The following is a 20,767-nucleotide window of genomic DNA, read 5'->3' as shown; positions in this document are numbered from 1 at the left end:
TGCTACCAGCCCTGCTAACACGATGATACTTTTATGCCCAGGGAAGTCGAGACAATTTCCAAGCCGAAAATTATCTAAACCGGCACCAGGAATCGAACCCAGTCACCCTCAGCAGGATCTTAGATAAGATGGTCAAATAATGCAGATACGTATCGGCGTTGCGACCGACGCTGCGTTATCGATTTTTCTCGATGCACACCTACGTCTTTTTAACGCTGAGTTGAAAAGACGCTACGTGTGCATCGGCCCTTAGATGAGCTTTGCGTTTAATGATTTAATCATTAAATTTTAATGATTTGTATTTTTTACACCGCTATTGTTATTTACCAAAAGTTTTTCGTGTAAAAAAACCACGTGGTTCGAGAGCAACACCACCCCTCCCCCCATGTGGCTTACCGTGGTCATTTTCCAAACCCCCCCTCCAACCCCCTATATGACCACGTGGTTTCTGGCCCCTTCAAAACAATTGATCTACCTACTCAACCAACCCGATCGCAATCCAGAAAATCCTCCTAGGTTCTGAGAGCTCTGACGAATAATCCACTGTTTTAACTTACATAAGTTATTCTAGGTCCTCTAAATTGTTCAGCAGTTGATATCAATTGTTATACCATGTCAACTTCGCTCATAGGAATTTATTTGGACAGCCTGGGTTGCTATCAGTTCGATGCCGTGCTTAGTTGACCTGGTAGATAAATTGAACTCAACTTCAGGACATTTTGGAGAATATTGATCATCTGCGTTGGACTTATTTGAATGTTGGATTACTATAGGTTCATGCTTCATGCATATAAAATTGGATTATTGGAGGCTTTCAGATAGTTCTTGGCACTTTATTTGCACAAACCTCATACAATTGAGTCATATTGAATAGCTTTGCTTGTTTGTGCTGATGAACGGACCAGTTTTATATATCACAGCCTAAAACTACGCTTTTGGGCAACATAATTGTCTCAACCATAAAAAAGAGGAGAGTTCGGAGGGGATGGTTTGCATGTACATAAAAGTATAACTATTCCCCTTGATTTTAGTGAAAGTTCCAAGCAAAAACCTCTGTGATACATAGTTTTTAAAATTATGAGTTCGTCCAGGTAATTTACGGGTAAAACTTTGAAGAAGAAAATACCTAAATGTTGTGCCCACCTTTAATATTTCTAATAAATCTTTTTCTATACTTTCAGAACATATCGTTCATGGCAACTTACCTGGTGGTCCTGATGCAGTTCAAGCTGACCTTACTACGACAAAGTGCTAGAAAAGCACTCATTCCAGCTCTCAGAGCGAATCTAACTTATCCAAGTTAGAAGCTAACACAAGACAACAAATACGATGTTTGCTTGATTGATGAATCAACTTATTGTATAACGTCCAAATTGGTAAAACTATCAGTACACTCTAAAAAAATCTAAACTGAACGCGGTGCGGTTGATCTGGTGGTCTTTTATACACATGCCATACTCAGTATAACTTTCATGATGATAATGCTGAATAGTTACTTTTTAGGTTACTTTTTGGACTACGCTAAACACATGTCTTGTCAAATATTTGAGTATTGAACAGAGTGTACTATGACTTCAACAAGTAATGAATTGAAAAGGTCAAGAATTGGAACAATATTAAAATACTGAAGGTGAATTTCTTTCAGGATTGGAATAAACCATTGCACATTGCTTTCCTTCATTTGTTTGCGTTTTTTTATGGAATATATTATTTTCTTCCATTTACATTTCCTTACAACATACCGCGGCTTAGATTATTAGAACTTGTTGAACTTCTTCTTGGCTCCGGCGACTTTGCTCACCTTCAGCACATTGAAGCGCACGGTCTTTGACAGGGGCCGGCACTCGCCAACGGTCACAATATCTCCGGCCTCAACGTCTCTGCAAGTGAAAAGGAGAAACAGACAAACAGATTAGAATTGGGATGTTTAGCAAGGAAAAATATGAGGTTTTTTATAGTTTAACATAAAGAGCATGCTTTGCTGATATTCAACATATTTTTATTTTGTTTGTAAACCTTTTATTTACATTTTTATACAGCAAACAATAAGCCATTTCAATCGATAGAATGACACTAACATTCATAGAATGACAGTTGGCCCACGCAGCATAAGAACAAATTTTTAGTCCAATATAAATTAAAAATAGTTCCGGGGCTCCAAAAATGGTGAAAAATTGGGATTAGGCTCAGTTTTTTATGCAGATTCAGAATATGTAAAAACATATATATATATATATATATATATATATATATATATATATATATATATATATATATATATATATATATATATATATATATATATATATATACATGCCGGACTCGATTATTCAGAGTGTTGAAAAAAATTTCACTCCGGATAATCGAGCCATTTTTATTGTTGCTAAAAATTTATCTTTTGCTCAAATAATGTTTATTTCGGTAATATAACATCTAATAAAATATCCCGTTGGTCCGTTCATGGATTCTGACTACCATTAGAGGACAGTGCCGGATCCGAAAATCGTCGGCGGCAAAGTTTGTCATAATTTTGGTCGGCGATGGCTTGGCGATTTTTTTTTTATTGCGTTCGTAACGTAAAGTTTTTTTTAGGATATTTAAGACATTAACGGGAGGATCCTTTTAATTTCCCCGGAAGAATCTAATGAGCTGTCCCAGGAGATCCAAGTTTTTCGAATTTTTAACAGGAATTGCTCTAAAGTTTTCACGGGAAATTCTTTGAAATTTTCAAGGGAAATTGTTTAGGAATTTGCCTATGCCACTGGGCAGGCTGGGCAATTTGGCCGAAAATGTTATTCGGCTGATCGGATTATACGGCGAAAAATGTCGACCCGTTCAGCCAAACGCCATTTTCGAACAAATGAGCTGTCGGTGCAAACGTCATTTTCGGCCAAATTATCAGTTCGGCCGTATGATCTTCACCCGTACGTCGCAAACCGTTTTCGACCTTATGATACCTTGAACGGCCAAGCAGCATTTTCGGGCAAACGATTTTTTTTTGGCAGCTCGGGCAAACAACACAATTATGTTCATTTCGGCCAAATGGCCCTTTTCCACCAAACGACCATCTAGGTTTTTTTTGCCTAAATGACCTATTCGATTAGACGACTTTTCACTCAAATGACCTGTTCGCCCGAACGACATTATCGGCCATATGTCTATTTCGGCCAAATGATTTTATGCCAGTTGAGTTTCGGATTAATGACATATTCGGCCAAAAACAAACGGCCTTTCCCCGTCAAAACATTTGATTTCAACGTGGAATTCTGTGGATTTCAACAGGAAATCTTCGGATTTACGCAGGGAATTCTTCGAGATTCCTTACAATTTAAGGCCAGTATCGACTTGAAAAGTAGAGAGGTTACGGAATTTTGTTCAATATTACCAAGCGGAATTTTGACAACTAATCTGCATGGAGCAAAATGTCACTTCGACACGGTTGTTTCATAAGGGCCAATGTCGCAAACGTAAACAATGACTTTTCCTGCAAATTCCTCAACAACTAGGACCGCTCCCAGCTAACAACCACATGGAACTGGTGGCGCTCCGTGTCTTCTATCGAACGGAACTGGAAAATACGGTCAGAAGTCTCTAATCTTCTTGAAATCAGCGAAAGAAGTCAACACAGTAAACTCAGATTACTGGGGTCGGTAAAATTTTACCGGGTTTTCAAACAGCTGAGCGTTCGGTAATGAGCCCGGTAATTTTTTGGATTACCGAACGCTCAGCAAACAAAAATCAATATGAACTGTCAAAAATTACAGTTTGTTCGGTAAAAAATTGACGACGTGTTCAGTAATTTCTGAGGCTGTTTCTTCACCGTGGCTGTCAATAAAATAACAGGACGCCGGTAAAATTTTACCAATATTTTCGGTAAAACTTTATTTGTATTACCGATCGATCGGTAAAAAGATGTTTTTTTTTGGGTTCAAAATTCAAAATAGAAAATAATACTTGAAATAATATAATAAATAGGAAATAAGTAATATTTGCAATAACAACTAGATTTTTAAATGTAAGCGTATGGTGTAAATTACACGATTATTAAATCACTTTTTTCCCATTTGAAAGAAGGAAGAATAGGAGTGACAGAAAGAAGAATTTGCGATCTTATATTTCTGTGCTTTATTTAAGAAGTCTCTAAGACCTATTGTTTAACACAAAATACCGGAAAGCATTATTTTATTATGCTGAATATTTAAATTTGTCCTGTTCGGGATTGTCCACAGATTATTTTATTTTGAAATCTAGCGTAGTTTTGCACTGAAAATGCAAAACTACGCTAGAGATAAAACTGCAACACCGTCCTTGATTAATGCAAATGGCGACTAAATTTGTTATCAAGTTGCAGTTGCTGGTTAACAGATGTGTTCGGTAATCTTGTAAGCATATTTGACGGGGTGTTCGGTAAAAATATATTGTTTACGGTCCATGTCAGTATTTTTTTTGCCGAACAAAACATAATTACCGAAAAAATCAGTAATTTTTTGACAGTCGTCAATAATTTTATTTCCATTAACTGAGTCACCGGTAAAAATATCATTTTTGACATTTGGTTTACTGATTTCTCAGTAAAATCATATTTTACTGAGCTAGATCTGTAAAAATAATTACCGAACACCAAAACCCTGGTTAAGTGTGAATGTTTACGTTTGCGACTTTCGCCCTTTTGAAACAACAATGTCGACTTGTACTTACGGAATAATCGAGCAGAATATTTTTCCGTAAGTAAAGTGACAGCTCCCATTACTTTGCGTGGGAACCTTACAAATTCCAATTTTATTTTTTGTTCTTGTCAGGTGGATACTGTTGAAAGAATTTTGTTTCGATTCTTTACTTTTCCGATTCAGTAAACGGAATTTAACATGTGATTGAGATAGAAAAAGAAATTTCTTTTGAACACGATACCAACCTTTACCCGGGAAATTTCTGGAATTTGCATTGTTAGTGGCGTCAGTCGTCTAAGCGTATTTGCTAGCCATGGAGTGTGAGTTTGATTCCCGCCCTAGTAAGGAGAAAACATTCCGTGACGCGGAAAACGCTCCACTTGTTCACTAGGTGCTGTATGAATGTCCTGTCCGTTGGCTTATGCTAAGTCAGTACATTCAAAGTTAATTGCCTATATGCCGGGTATTAAGCCACCCGGAGTGGAAATTAATTACTATGTCTGAAACTTAATTATGCATATGTACAACATGTGATAGATTTAGTTCGGAAAAGGTATTGGAGGGTAACCGCCCCTTTAGCTTTGAATGTACTGATCTCGAGTGGCGATCTCTCTTCGCTTGTGTGGTCGGGTCGGGATCTGACGACCAAACTGGCACAACCTCACACAACCCTACTTCATTGAGCGCCGTTGCTGATGAAGCAAGTGTATAGGAGCCGGACAATACTAAATACTCATCCTACTTGGTTGACATGTGTACAAAAATACATTTGAGAGAGTTAGTTCTGAAAACGTATTGCGAGAGATCGGCTGGTACTTGGTGCTGGGAATTTGGTTTCATCAGTACCCGCTAAGCTGCGGTGGACGGAGGTCCTTCGTAGCTTAGTAGGGAAAGCACCTATCATGCGAACTGGGGTCGTGGGATCAAACCCCACCGAAGGGGCGGTTACCCTCCAATACCTTTTCCGAACTAAATCTATCACATGTACTTATGCTAAGTGTTAACAAATATACTCTATTACCAATATAGTCCACTCTGGCTGATTTGAAGAGACAATGCAGTAGCGCCGCGGTGTCACAAAAGGCAAGCAATGTAGTGAAGATACATTCCGAGGGGTGCTTAAACGTATAATTCAGTATGCAACATAACATTTCAAAATGATATGCTAGAAATCATCCCATGACCCCATTTTGATATCTGAGTTTAAAAATAAAATTTAAAAAAATGTGATTCAAATTTTCAAAAAGTGTAAAATTAGTGTAATTTTCGCAATTAACGCACCCCTTGGCTATCGTTTTTAGGCGTTAGTTGCCTTTTGTGACGCAAGATGGTGTTAATGTGCTGTCTCTTGCCTAATATATGGGTATTTACGAAGTGGACTATATTGTTAATATACTATATTTGGTGTTAAGTATTCAGTCTGTGCGAGCTCTGGTCAAAGATGGTGATCCTGTCTTTCTTTCTTTAAAATTCTACAAAAAAATCTTCCTACACAGAATTTCAACGGTGTTTACGAGATTTCGAAGGATATTCTTCAGAATTGTCATTAAAAGTTCTTAGTTTTTACGAAAAGCTTTTTCAATTTTTGAACGAAAAACCCAACCTAATTCACCGAGTAGTGATACTGCCTTTCTCGTATTTAGTCAAGACACCAACTTTATATGGCGCTCATATGGCTCGGTTTGATGCACCATTTTCTTTATAACTTTCAAACGCAACAATAGCCTTTTCACGAGAAATCCTCTGGAATTTCAACGGGATTCCCATAAACTGTCGGCGGCGACGGCACACACCTCTAATCACCATGTGGTTCTCCGGGAAATCTGGAGGATCCCAAAAAATGAAAACTATCGTTAAACATCAAGATAAATATTTCTGATGCATTTGTTTTTGTATTATGAGTATCCACTTAATCATGTGGCTTATACATGCTGAGGCCTTCCAAAAATTCCGGAACATCCGTGAAATAAAACAAAAAATAATGAATTGACATCCTAACAATGGAATTTCTTGCATTTGATTTATTCAAACTGATGCCTCTGCAGTATACATAAAATTCTTCTACATTTAACTCGGTCAGTATTTGCACGTCGCCAACTTTGTAGCTAAATATGTGTTTCTCCGACACACCACACCCCATCACATAGAAAGCTTTTGCCAGTCGTGCGATCCATAATGAAGAACCAACAGCAGCGCTACCAGATGTCAAATTTAAAGTTCTGCGGCATGACAAATGATTTGAAATAATTTTCTCTTTGGTATGGTCACTCGTTCTCCGCGCGCAAAGAACCAGTTTCTCCGTTTCCTCACATCATCCTCTTTCGCATGCGAAGCAAGCACGTTTAGATGCAAGTTCTGCTATGCGCGCAGGAGTCAAACCCGTTCGACGCGCTGCGAGAACAATCAACGAAGCGACGCACCTTCGGTTAGACTCGATCATAGTGTCGGGCTTGTGCTTTGCCGAAAGGCGCACGCGCACCACGCGCGCTTTCGTTCATATTCCGATGATTGGAAACTGTTTTTCTTTTTTTCCTGATGAATATGCAATGCATCAAGAACAATATTAAATTAATGTTTGCGTTTTCAAAAAAGACATTAAATAATGCTTTTTACGAATACTCAAAATTAATCACCATCAGGGAATCAATTTTTCTGAAATGCGCTTGCGAAACAAGCGACAAAAGAGAACCAACGACAAAGCTTTGTTTTTGTCGGAGATAATAATGACAAAGATCCGAAAAATTTTGTCAGCAACAAAAAAGAAGACAATCTTGTTGCTAACTTTTCATCCCGTTATTTTGCATTATTTCTAGAGCAAATTTCGGTTTTATGCTATCATAGTTTCTGCTTTTATGGAAATATTCGAGAATCCAACAATGATTACAATATTAGCATCGTATTCTCGGAAATATCAGAGCATGCAAGGCAAATGATTCTTGTCATATTGTGTTCGGGTTCTGATAAAGGTTTGTCGCTAGGTGCGTTTGTCAGTAACAAACTCTGTTGACGACAAAGGGTATATTGTTAGGCGTTGCTCGAATATTGATTCCCTGATCACCATAGAGAAAAAGGTATAGTTTTCACTAAATTTGAAAAATTAAATAACCGGAACACATTTCAGCTTCAAAATGTGATTCATTGGTCGTCACAATCTGGGGTCGCATCAAACAATTATACTAATGATGGTTAATAACATTTCTTTCATAACAACAAAATATGTGAGAGTTAAAATATTAGCGGCGATGGGACCCGTGTACCCCGAATGGTGGAATGAGCCGATTTAAAAGATCTCTATTCTGAGCAATATCCAGTTATTGCCAACTGTTAGCAAGTTAGATTTTAGACGATTTGCGAGAGTTTAAAATTTTAAGTGCATCTAAATTAAAACATTTTTGTAACAAAAGAGATTAATAAGCTATTTATTGTTTTGTAAATCCTTTTTATTTAAATTGTTTTTGCCTTTCTCGTATACTAAGTATACGGAAAGGCTATAGAACTGCTCCAAAACCGAACTTTTTATAGAAGGCTTTTTCTTCTAATATTTGGTTAAGTTGTACAAAAAAAGGTTTCAATATTAGATCAAATGCACAACTTTCATTCGTAACCACTCAGCTTGATGAATATTTTTTATCAGCATGGTAGAACAGGTGTAGCAAAAGTCCACGAGACGCCCCAGTTTTAAATAATGATTCTTTTTAAAATTTTCTTAACTGCCTCAAATATGGTGCCTCCACGGTATTTTTTTTGAAAATTCTTCCAGTAACTTCTTCGAAAATTTCTTTATTCAGACATTCCTAGAGAATTTCTTTTAGCAACCCTACCATAAAATCCTTTTAACCTTCGAAAATTCCTTTAATATTTTCATAAAAATTTCATTCTGAAATATATTACGGAATTTAATCGGAAATTAATTTTGGAATTTCAGTGGAAAATTCATTCGGAATACTTTCGATATTGAACACAAATCCGTTACAAATACCTTTAATTTTTTTTTTCAAAAATCGCTTAAAAATCCTTAAAGAACCCTTTTGGTAATTCCTCCTGAAATGCCTTTTAAAATTCCTCCAAGAATAATTAAAAAAAAAAACGCTAATAATTCCTATGGGCTTCCTTCAGACATTTTTCCGGGAATTCCTTTAAAAATTTATCCAGAAATCCCTTTGGAAGTTTCTCCGGAAGTTGCCTTGAAAAATACTTAGTAATTCTGTATTTTCAATACAGTGTACTAGTACTCCCGTACTCCGCAACGGGAAATTTAAAGAACATCGCCAAAACAAAACGGGTCCTTACAATACGCTTTATACCGTTGTAGATTTAAAAATGGTTAGTAACAGTATGCGATTATACTGAACGAATTTTCTTCTAAGTGTAACGTCTGTTTTTTGTTCCTTAACTTTTTAATGTAGTTACTTAAAATTAAATAAAATTCTATATCGTGTACCAGCTACTTGCATCGAAACGTCAATAATTATTGTCCTCGATAACTCAAAAACAGTTGATCGTTCCGCGAATAGTTATGCTGCTTACTTTACTGTTGCAAGATTAAATAGCATCATTCTATGAGTAGTCCGAATGACACAGAGTGAACACTTGCCTTGATTTTTTGTAAGTCGTTTTGCTTTCATTTTCAGTATAAGCCTTACAGCGCGTCCCTTATACAATGACTGCAAAAAACTGATTCTTCACGAGAAGAGCAATAGCCTATGTAGATCGTATCGAGATATTTATTTCATAATGGGACGTTGTACCAGCTACTTGCATCGAAACGTCAATTGGCAACAAGAACCATGAACCGTTCCGTGAATAGTTATGCTGCTTAATTTTCTGTTGCAAGATTAAATAGCATCATTCTATGGGTATTCCGAATGACACAGAGTGAACACTTGCGTTTGCACCAAGCGTGCTTTCATTCATTCAATTTAGTCAGAGTTTCCATTTGTCCATTTTTGTCAATAATTCATTCCATAGGCTGAATTTTGAAATTTTATCGTGGTGTGAAATTCATACAAAGTTGTAGAACACAGTACATACTTCAAATTCATCATGGAACACATTTCAAAATTCGGCTTTTGTAATGAAATTGATCGCACAATGGTAAATGTTTTCCGCCAGGGACAAAAGAAAGGGATAAAACTCACCTAAAGCACGGCGACAGATGCACGCTCAAATTTCGATGACGCTTCTCGAAACGATCGTACTTGCGGATGAAGTGCAGATAGTCACGACGGATTACAATAGTCCGCTGCATCTTCATCTTACGGACCACTCCAGTCAGGATTCGGCCACGAATGGCGATGTGTCCGGTGAAGGGGCATTTTTTGTCGATATAGGTTCCGGAGATGGCCTAAAATTGGAAACTGATTAGAACACTTTTCTTATCACGGACATCGCACGTCAAGATTATTTAATAAGAAAAGCTCATTGCGAATTATTTCATTCAATAAAATAGCTTTCAACAAAATAACTGTTTCCTTGATTTAAATAAACGACAATCTCACTGAAAGAAATATTCGCTACCAGCCCTGGATGCTTTGACTCTCTGTTCTCAGACAAATTATTGGGTTTAGAGATAGGTATCCTCATGTGGTATTCAGAAGACCATCGTGAGGGGTATCATCATGAAGAGAGCACTCGGACATTTTGCGATGCAACCCATCCGAAGACAAGGACACTGCACTTACCTCCTTGGGGGTCTTGAAACCGAGACCGATGCTGTGGTGCAGACGCAGGCCCTTCTTCTTGTTCACCTGTTTACGGTTCAGGTTAACACCGTTTTGCTTCTGGAACGCACGCTCGTTCTGTTGTCCAGAGGACACCCCAGTGTACGGAAAAAGAAAACAAGAAAGTTTGGGGTTAGAATCACTTTGACAGCTCTCACTCGATCGTGTAAACAAATTCTCCGGGAGTGAAATTCCGAAACCGTCGGATGCACGATTCCTCGCACAAATCAGTTGTGATTTTAATTGGGTTGGTAATCTGACATTCTTCACGTTGGCGTCAGCAGACCGTCATGATTTTTTCATCATTTAGCAGAGGAACCGCGGAACATCACCTCCCTGGAACATTTGTTTTCAAAACGATCGAACAATTTTGTATACACGTGTAAAACTATCACTTTTTGACAAAAAGTTGGCACTTTAGTCACAAACTTTTTGAACACTATCAATGCTCATTGGATTTCCCACCGTAATATCACTAAAAGTTCTAGTTTTACCACTAAACAAAGTTACAAATCAAAAAATAAACGGAGCACGGATGGCAGAACAGTACCTGATCAGCCATCTTGACGTTGGGAAAGAAAGACGGAAACGCAGGAAACAGCTAAACGCAAGGTTTGACACTAGTTGACAGCCGGTGGTCATTTATAATGAACAAGAAAATTATGTTCAATCAAGTTACGGAACGCGTTCACGTATATACACTGCTAAAAAAGTTTACACACAAAAGACTTTAAAGTATGCTCTTTTGACTATAAAGTATTTATTCAATGGACTTAACTAACTATAGAAATACTAGAATAAGAGATCGGCGAAGACGCCATCTTGTTTCCAATCGAACCGTCAAAAGCGGTTCCATTTCGACTTGTTTACTTTTTGCTTCCATAAGAAGCAAGCAAAAAGTTCAAGTGCTGCCAGTATCATTGTCACGATTTCATGCATTTTCATACGTTGCCATTTCGACAGTTTTTCACTCCGCCGGTCTCTGGTTATAGGGTGGCTATAACTAACGAGCCTGGATTAAAAACAAAGAGACGCAATACTCCTCACTGAAAACAAGTTTACAGTAAATTTAACTATGATCGTGTAGTAAAAACAACAATTCATGATGCTGTCAAAATAACAACATAGTTTTCAATAACACTATGCTGCCGTGGTATAATTAACCACTTACATGGTTAGACTAACAACATCTGTTCTTGTTCACTCGATTCACTTTTTTCCACATTTCACGCCATCTTCCCCGACCAAAGAGTGTAAACATTGCGATTTCTTGAGAATTTGATAAGTTTTATATTAAAATAAGTGCCTATAGCAATTCTCGAACGGTTGAAATTGCTATCGACGATATAGTTGTAGAAACACAGCTTGTTGAAGGTTTGTATTTAGCAATGTTTTAGAAAACAAATTTAATTTTTTTCCTTTCTGCAGCCCGTGAAATGGTAGCTGATAATGGACAACTGGATTCACCCTGGGAGGGAGCTCTCGATATTACACATCAAATAAAAAAAATACTGTCGTCAGGCAACAAGCAAATTTTCTACAAGAATAAACAATCAACGTAGGCGCCACCTAAAAAGACCAGATTTTGTTTTGTGTGTTATTGTTGTTACCTTACCTTGCCTTAGAAAATTTTCTTGTCGAGAGTTTTGTTCTCGGCTCGCACTGACATGTCATAACAGCTAGATTTCGGCTCGGCTTGACACACACATTTTTTGAATCTGTTTCTCCCTCCCAGGATTCACCAATTCACTCTACTTTGAAAAGTAAGATCATTTTTTGTTATTTTTTATTGAATTCATATATGATCCTTTCGATATAGGACGGCGGTACATCATGCGGTCATTCATGAAGCGGTCTTGGTATATGATTTCCAGTCGCGAAGTGGACAGGCAATAAGCACATTCTTGAGAGAGACCTACATCTTTGGGAAAAATTTCCAACGAGATCTTTCTATGAACGCTTAGAGTAATCAATAAATATAATATGTTTATAATAATTGAATAATTACATTTATTATTACTTAAAAGAGAAAAATCCATTAGAAAAAACTACAATACAATGCAGTTAAATTTACTACAAACTTATAATTTTAAATGCAACAAATGTTTGATTTTTTAACATTTTTTCTCGGTCAAAATAACTACGTATTATGGTATTTTTGACATTTGTTTGTTCATTTTGCAACCATGGTAAAAAATACTACGCAATTCGTTTGAAAAAAATGCAGTATGTAGTCTGCACAAATCAATTGGTGTTGTGCATTTAATTTAAACTATTAACATGGTATTTTTAACCACAATGCTGTTTTCAGTGAAGGTAATGAAAAGATATTTTAGTTACTAGATAAAGATTGTCACTTCGGTTCCCTTTGTTCTGCTGTCCGGAACATGTTGGGTACCAAGCTGTCAAATCGTATGGATTTTCCTTCTTTGACATTTAGCTCCCCTATCCTCGCCAGCAAAAGATGTTGCGGACAGCGACAACAGCGACAATTTTTATTCGAGAAGTCGAAGCAAATTCTACTCTTCGATCCCTCCTATGGGAAATCCCATTGCTAGCTGTCAGAGTTTGAGTGAAACATGGCCGCCATCTCCTCCTCTCTGTTGCTCTATGTAACGGTCATATCAAATGTACATCACAAGCACTAGTGTGTACTCCCTCGGATGGCGTGATCATACGCACGCATGTGTGCGTTCGTACACATGGTTTATTGGTGCATGGTGCATTGGGTCAGTTGAGTTATAGACATCACGCAAGGCAGACGTGCTCAAGCAAGCGGCTGCACGAAGGACGCGACTATTCGGCTGGTCATTCGGCGGGTCTTTACAATGGCGACGAGGAGAAAGATTCGATTTGATTTTATTTTTTTTAGATGAGAGATGAAAGAGTTCGAGGAATTTGGTTTGTCGTTTCTTGTTTTGTGGTTGAAGAAGAAAGAATGCACAACAGAAGAAGGAACCGCAAAATGGAGTAATGTGAATTTTGTGTTTGAATTTATTTTTGTTGCTGAGTTTTAATTCGTTTAGCGAAGCACCATTATTGTATTGATGTCTGGATGAACGTATATGTTTCGTATATATGTATATGTATATGAACGTATATGATAATCATGACGGATTGTAGAATACATGTGTTTACTTTAGATTGTGTGTACTATCGGTTGTTGCTTCGTGCATTATAGAGTTGCTTTGTATAATTAGTAAATGTCTTGCGCTGTGTGTTGGAAAAGATTGTACGAAATATAGATGCTTTGTGCATTGTAGCTTAACACTTCACGGGAGGTTCAAATGCTTTAGAGTGGTATCAAAAGGCTTCGTGCAAGAAGGAGATGCTTCGTGCTTGAGATATTAGAGATGCTTCGTGCAATAAAGAGAGACTTGATGCAGTAATGATAAGCTTCGCACAACTAATAGATGCTTCGTGTAATGAGGAGATAGATAGATAGAGATTGATGAAATTTGAAATGTTTCATACAATGAGAAAAAAAATTGTACAATAAGAAGATGCATCGGGCAATAGCGAGCTTCGTGCAATGAGGAGATGCTTTGGAAAAAATGGAAATGCTTCGTACTATTATGAAAGGTGATTGATGAAATTTAGGATGCTTCGTGCAATGGAGGATCTTTGTGCAATAGGAGGATGCATTGTGCAATGTAGAGGTGCTTCATGCAATGAGAAGACGCTTCGTGCTATTTTAGGAAAGGATTTATAAAATTTTAGATGCTTCGTGCAATGAGCGGATCTTTATGTAGTGCGATGTTTCATGCAGTACAGCGATGCATCATGGAATGAGGAGATGTTTCGTGCAATAAGAGGGTGATGCGTGCAACAGGCAGAGACTCCGTATGTAAATCGATGTTTCTAGTAATGAGGAGATTCTTCGTGCAATTTTGATGAATGATTGGTAAAAATTGAGATATTTCGTGCGATGTACAGGTATAATTTTGAGAAACGATGTGCAGAAGTCTGGATGCTTTACGAAATTTCAATAAATGAATCGTAGAAGTGGAAATGCTTCATTTAGTATTGAGAAACTCAGGGTAAGGCAGAGAAATGCGTGCATAATGTGTACACTTCGTTAATTTGGGATGCTTTGTGGAACATGAATGATGTCTCGAGCAATTCGAGAGGCTTTGCTTTATGGAAAGTAGCAGTGCAATTCGCGTGCGTACTAGTCTACGTTGGTTGACGAAGTGGATAAATATGTAACAGCGAGAATATGGATGTGTTCCGTGTTTCCACAGTGATGTGAGTATGCTTCGTTAGTACTGGGATATTGCAGAAGATTTGGATTGATCACGTGCAGTACTGCTTCGCGCAGTGTTTGTGATTTGTTTTAGAGGTAATCCTCATAAAGATGAAATAGTATTTTCCACATTGTAGGAGTGATAATGAGAAGAGTTCAATGCAGTGTTGATTCATGCGTAATAGAAGTTATGTGGAAATCGGGAGTACTTGCATTTTGTGTGATATACCACGGGAGTCCTTCCACAAACATACAACGTGATTCAATACGTTGTGTTTTGAGAAATTATAGTACTATAGATGTTGATGTTTCGTTTAGGAGTTGATGGTACAACATTTTGGATTGTTGAGCTGATGATTTGAGCTTCATTGTTTGGATTCCGGGATTGTGATTGACTGCTGTTGCAAGGGGTGTTTTGCTGAGGCGGGAAGGGAAATTACCCTTCACAGTTGAGCCAATGTTTGGCGTTCGCAAGTTTGATTATAAATCGTGTCTGGCTTGGGAAGCGTAGAGTCCTATAAGAAGAATAACGTCATGTGCCACGTTTGACAGGTCTCCTGCCGTTTGGAACGCGCATTTGAATGGAACTGACAGACGATTCTGTTCCAATTCTGACACTTGACGACACTGTTATTATAGTCACTGTAGGGAAGCGGTTTTTGTGCGCAGTTGTGGAACGGTTCAGTTGCGGCCGGGAACAGGCTCAATGAGTGTATGTGTGGATTTGACCGAATTTGTGTTCTGCTGAGCTCTGCTGGGCGTCGTGGGGAAAAGTTGTGACATCGCTGAGAGAATGGTGGATGCCAGGGGAAGTGTGGTTGATCGTATGGTGAGAGTAACATCGATATTACTTGTTTTATGATTGTGATTTTTGGATGTTTGGAGTTTTTGTAGGATTGATTCCATAGGCCTCCATAGGCTCGTCCACGGTTTGTTTGCCAAGTGCATGCATCTTGTGAAATTAACTGTTGAACTGTTTGTTGAAAGGATCTACCCACGAACCAGGTGTTAGAGAGTTATTTTCTGAATTATGAGTCATTTTTATTTTGAGAGAATTTTGAAGTGGTGTAGTGTTCTATTAGGAAGTGTATTTGATTTCATTAGCTATGAGTTGTTAGCTCAGGAATTGAATGAGGTTTAAATGTATGAGTGGCCAACGCATAGGAGTTGGGCGGCAGTGAATTGGTTGTGTTTGGCATGGGTGGGAGGCTGGCTGGAACAACCTATTGTGTCCATGTTGTTAGAGAACAGGAAAAAAAGTTGAAAAAAAAAGTAAATAACACCTGTATGGAATTATAATCATCGCGTCTTAGTTCTATATGACAACTTCGTCGTTAGGTATCCTCCTGAAGTTATTCGTTTTCTTTTGGTGTTTGAGCCTTCTTTAGCCTGTGCGGCTTCAAAGCAAGACCATGTTAAAGATGACTGTTCGTTGCCTGGTGCTTGTTGAGGAAATTCTTGGATGGGACTCTTTGTTGAACTCCTCAGATACGGAATATCATGGTGCTAGCCACGTGATACACAAATAGTTCCAGTGGGGGATGCAGTTGCAAAGAGAGAAGAAGACGTTGAGTATTTGGTACAGAGTGACAGTTGCAGGATGAACCAGGACTTGAAGGGAATGATATTGAAAATATCGAGTAATACAGTGGATTACAATGTTTCTGTAGCGCAGTAACTTTCCTTTTGCATTAGAGGGTTTATGCTGGTATCGTTTGAGAATCGGAAGAGTTATTCGGGTTACCTCAAATAATGGTGGAAGATAGATCAGAAAACCTGAGGAGAATCGATGCCTACTATGTCGATGATTTGGAACTATTGAGTTGTTGGAGGAGATAAGTGTATACATGTTTAGCGCTGATGAACACAGTGTTCAACTGCTCCTTGGAGTTCTTTAGATAAAAAGAATTGCACATGGTGCTGATGCGTTTCTCTCGAAGTGCTATTTCATTTGTTTGTTTGTTATGTGTTGTACAATGAGTTGGCGCAAAAATAATTGTGCATCTAATAAGCTGAATTAAGAGATAATTGTGTAAGTTTGTTGTTAGGCACGAATCATTCGGTGTGAAATCGAATTGACGTGTGTATTGTATACTCTGAACGGGTATGTAATGACTGGATGATTTGAATGACGAAAAACATTGATGACCGAGGAAGGAAAGCTGAGCAAAGAATAAGTGTTTGGATTTGGCCATGCAGATTACATGTTTAGTAGAAAGACTTTCGCTAGGTTCTTTATATGACTGTGAAGATTTGGTGAGTCATTGTATGACACCTGATTTATGTATGCATCGTAATTATTACATTATAAATATCAACAGTCATGATGAGAAATATTATAAAACATTCTGAGATGTTATGTGATGATTTAAGGTTTTGTATTATATGTGTATTATGTATTTTGAACTATAGACATAAGAATCCATGTAATAGTACAATGGCACAAGGTTCTAAAAAAAAGGGAGAGATGTAACGGTCATATCAAATGTACATCACAAGCACTAGTGTGTACTCCCTCGGATGGCGTGATCATACGCACGCATGTGTGCGTTCGTACACATGGTTTATTGGTGCATGGTGCATTGGGTCAGTTGAGTTATAGACATCACGCAAGGCAGACGTGCTCAAGCAAGCGGCTGCACGAAGGACGCGACTATTCGGCTGGTCATTCGGCGGGTCTTTACACTCTACTGTAAAAACCCATAAATAACTGTCATTGTTTGTGTGAAGAATTTTGCTTCGACTTCGCGAATCTATAGTAAAGGTGCCGTCAGACGTTGCAAGCAAATTTGCTTGACATTGCTTAGCCAGATCCCAGCAAGGATTAGCTGGTTAGAAGTGGAATGATCATCAGTTTCACGCAGTAGTCAACTGTAATGTTAATTTCATCATGTACTACGAGCCGAATGATAAATGCAAATAAAGTATATAAACAGTGACTCGTTTATTATTCATCACATTTCAATTTATTCTTAGAAAGCTAATTTTTATTTCAATAACAATAAATTCATGGATAATTTATATAAATAAACTTCATTCCAAATTATTAACAAGCGTGATGAAGTGTATGATGTACACTTAATAAGTTTTATGTGTGATCACTATTACATTTTCTATATCGCCCACACATAAAATATATTGGTTTGATCTAATTGCAAATATCTATATCGGTCACACATAAACTTTATATAGATTTTTTTACCAGTGAATCACTCGCAACGAGCATTTTGCTCGCAGAAAGTGACAACTGTCAAAAAATTTCCTGTCTGACTACACTGAAAGTGATTGCATGCAAACAAATGACAACTCGTAAGCAAACGCTCGCTTGCAATGTGTGACTGCTAAGCGTTAAAAATTTTCAACTCGCAGAAACGAAATTGCGCTTGCTAGTGCAGCACTAGCAAATTTTTCGCTCGCAAAAGTGAAAACGTTTTCAGGTGGCAGTGTTGCACTGCAAAAATAGGAATGAAATTAGATTTTGTGGCCGAAAAACAAGTTTTTCGTTTTTGTTTATATTTGCATGAGAGTAAATCTGTCATTTGCTTAAAGTAAAAAATTGCTACGTGTGACTGCAATTGCGAGTGCTCTCAGAAATCATTCGCTCGCACGAGTGATTTGCTTGCAACGTCTGACGGAGCCTTAACTAATGTCGTTTTCGTTTTTCAGGTGTAGCGACACCGCTTAGTGCAGCATTTTGCACGGCAAAAATGAACGTTTTGAGTGCAGTTGGGTTTGTTTGTTATGGATACCTGTTGGATACCATACAAAGAAAACAATAACAACGTGAGAAACTTGAAAACAAACTACACTACACGGCACACTCTGATTTTTTCTGGTGCTACACTGCTTGTTTCAGTGCAAGAAAAATGCTACACTGGTGTAGCACGAAAATCAAAAACGAACATTTTCGGTGCAAAAGTGTAGCACGAGTGTAGCTACACCGCAAAAACGAAAACGACATAAAATATCTTAAATTTTCGGCAATGTGTCATGTCACATGAAAAGGCCTATTTTTTTAACGTCCCCTGATTAATGATTTCCAAGCCTCGCCAAAATCACAAATTACTCCGGATACAATGTCAAAACATTTACATTTGTCAAAATAAATAAAAATATCAAAACTAGAAAAATCGGATACGTGGATAGTCTTTCCCTGGTTACTTTCGCAAAATGAACGTAAGTAAATACCTATTTACTTTTAAGTCCAAATGGTTTATAAGCAAGACGTACTCAAATTCTAGGAGGCGGATATCCCCATCGACATTCATGCTGGCAAGTTACAGGACTGGTTGGTATCACGACGGATTGTAAACAAAAATTGGTCCCTACATGTCCGCGATGTCCGTAGCAAAATCAGCAATGCATTAACTGATATGCCTGCGCACGATGGCCTTGTGCAGCTACTTAAAGGAGCTCGTAAGTAAATCCCATTTGCCTACCCGACGGAATACAAATGGTCAGATATGAATCTTTTGAGGGTACCTTTGCGCCCTACAAGACATCACCTACAAAGTATCGTCACATTTATTTTTCATAATTCCTATTCTAGACATAAACTACTTTCACTGCCAGCAGATAATTGATATCCTTAAAACGACAGAGGCAGATTCCAAGAACGTATTCGGATTCTATGGAAGCCAACGTATGAAGGACTGGCAAGAGATCTTAAAACTGTACGAAAAGGATAGTTTGTACTTGGCGGAAGCGGCACAGATATTAGTTCGCAACATCAATTATGAAGTTCCGGGAATTCGTAAGCAGATTAAACATTTCGAACAGTTGAGCGATGAAGCAGAGAAAAAAATTAATGATTTAAAGCGGTCGGAAAATGTGGTTATGGGAGAGTATCACGCATTGTGCAAACAGTTGGGCATTGCCGGAGACAACGTGCGCCAGGAGTTGGTAAAGAAGGTCGGTGAACTTCCTAAGATGCTGAACGAAATTTCCGGTACGGTATCGGCGCTTAAGAAAGCAATCGAGCTTTACAGTGCCTTTTTGGGTAATGAAGAATGCCTACCGGTTCTGCGGCATGTGTCAACATCTGGAAACACGACGGTGTACGAGTTCTTGTACTCCGAGCCACCGTTGTCGATTGAAGAACCACCGGTGAAATTTGACACAAAGGCGAATGAGGTACCACATACTGGGGAGATAGACTTTGGAGATGGCGGTGGCGTGGATTTCGGTGATGGTGAGATTGATTTTGGTGCAATCGACGGGGGAGAAATTAATCTGGAAGTAGGCGATATTGATTGGGGTGTACAAGAAGAGGTCGCACCCAATGGTAATGATATTGATTTCAATATTTCTCTGGAGGAAAGTGGTATCGTTGTTGAAGGCGATGGCAATGCTGGCGGAGCGGCCAAGGGCGAAGAAGCCTACAGTATATTCGATTCACCCTCATATAGAGAAAGATTTATTAACGAGCTTTTGGAGCTGGAAGCGTTTTTGAAGATGAGGCTGTACGAGTTAAGCACCGCCGATAAACATCAGATTCTATCGCTCACGATGATGAACAACTTTCCGGATCATGACGCAAAAAGTCTAACCGACATGCTGTCGCAGGTCGACGTCGTCTATAGTAAAATTAATAGCCAATTGATCCAGCACTTGCATCAAATTAAGCATTCCGCGAAGTATGTGGATATCCTTACCTCCAAGTTGAAGCAAAAACTGTTGGCCATAGATAAAATGAAGGATACCGAGAAGCTTATGGGGGAGAAATCGATTTCTTTCCGACAACAAAGTGTAGATATGAAACCGACATTGGCCAAGGTGATCGAACAGACCAAGATACTACAGGGACAGATAGAGAAAGATATTTCCAAGCGCTACAAAAATCGAGTGGTTAATCTGATCGGCGCAAACTTGTGAGCAAGAGTGGTATAACATCAATATTTGTTTTTTTTTCTTTGAATGATGACGTATTAAAATATTGAAGTTGATAAATCTTGTTAATTTACTTATCTACCACCTACCAGAGATCTACAATACACGAGGCATAAGTATGACGCTGTTATGAAACAGGTAGGTACTAGCGCGTATTGAGCTTCATAAATGAAGGACAAACAGAACAACAACAACAAACTCAAAACCCCACATCTGACGTAATGATGTTTATACAGTGCTGAAAT

The 20,767-nt window shown here is 38.2% G+C and overlaps 3 protein-coding genes across 4 annotated transcripts in view; 2 read left to right on the top strand and 1 right to left on the bottom strand.

The window, feature by feature from the left end:
- The window catches only part of LOC134212479 (gustatory and odorant receptor 22), a 33,665-nt gene extending 31,985 nt beyond the window's left edge, over nucleotides 1–1,680 (top strand). Inside the window, exon 7 of the mRNA XM_062690384.1 lies at nucleotides 1,182–1,680. Coding sequence (XP_062546368.1) covers nucleotides 1,182–1,304 — 123 coding nt within the window. The 3' untranslated portion in view covers nucleotides 1,305–1,680. The remainder of the gene's footprint in view (nucleotides 1–1,181) is intronic.
- On the bottom strand, nucleotides 1,668–10,988 carry LOC134212480 (small ribosomal subunit protein uS17). 2 transcript variants are annotated; one of them, XM_062690386.1, is made up of 4 exons: nucleotides 10,938–10,988; nucleotides 10,349–10,465; nucleotides 9,806–10,011; nucleotides 1,668–1,880 (listed from the first exon to the last, which is right to left on the bottom strand). In XM_062690386.1, exons 1-4 carry the CDS (start codon nucleotides 10,947–10,949, stop codon nucleotides 1,757–1,759), a joined length of 459 nt encoding a protein of 152 aa, XP_062546370.1. In that variant the 5' UTR covers nucleotides 10,950–10,988; the 3' UTR covers nucleotides 1,668–1,756. The 2 variants fall into 2 exon arrangements, with proteins under 2 accessions (XP_062546370.1, XP_062546369.1); XM_062690385.1 differs by lacking the exon at nucleotides 10,938–10,988 and adding an exon at nucleotides 10,817–10,855.
- Nucleotides 10,989–18,652: 7,664 nt separating this feature from the next.
- On the top strand, nucleotides 18,653–20,582 carry LOC134216618 (CDK5RAP3-like protein). The gene is made up of 3 exons (XM_062695477.1): nucleotides 18,653–18,809; nucleotides 18,875–19,049; nucleotides 19,183–20,582. Exons 1-3 carry the CDS (start codon nucleotides 18,804–18,806, stop codon nucleotides 20,505–20,507), a joined length of 1,506 nt encoding a protein of 501 aa, XP_062551461.1. The 5' UTR covers nucleotides 18,653–18,803; the 3' UTR covers nucleotides 20,508–20,582.
- Nucleotides 20,583–20,767: the final 185 nt, after the last annotated feature.

Source organism: Armigeres subalbatus, chromosome 2, assembly GCF_024139115.2.
Source record: "Armigeres subalbatus isolate Guangzhou_Male chromosome 2, GZ_Asu_2, whole genome shotgun sequence".
In the NCBI taxonomy this organism is placed as follows: Eukaryota; Metazoa; Arthropoda; class Insecta; order Diptera; family Culicidae; genus Armigeres; species Armigeres subalbatus.
This window is presented reverse-complemented; position numbering and strand designations above follow the sequence as displayed.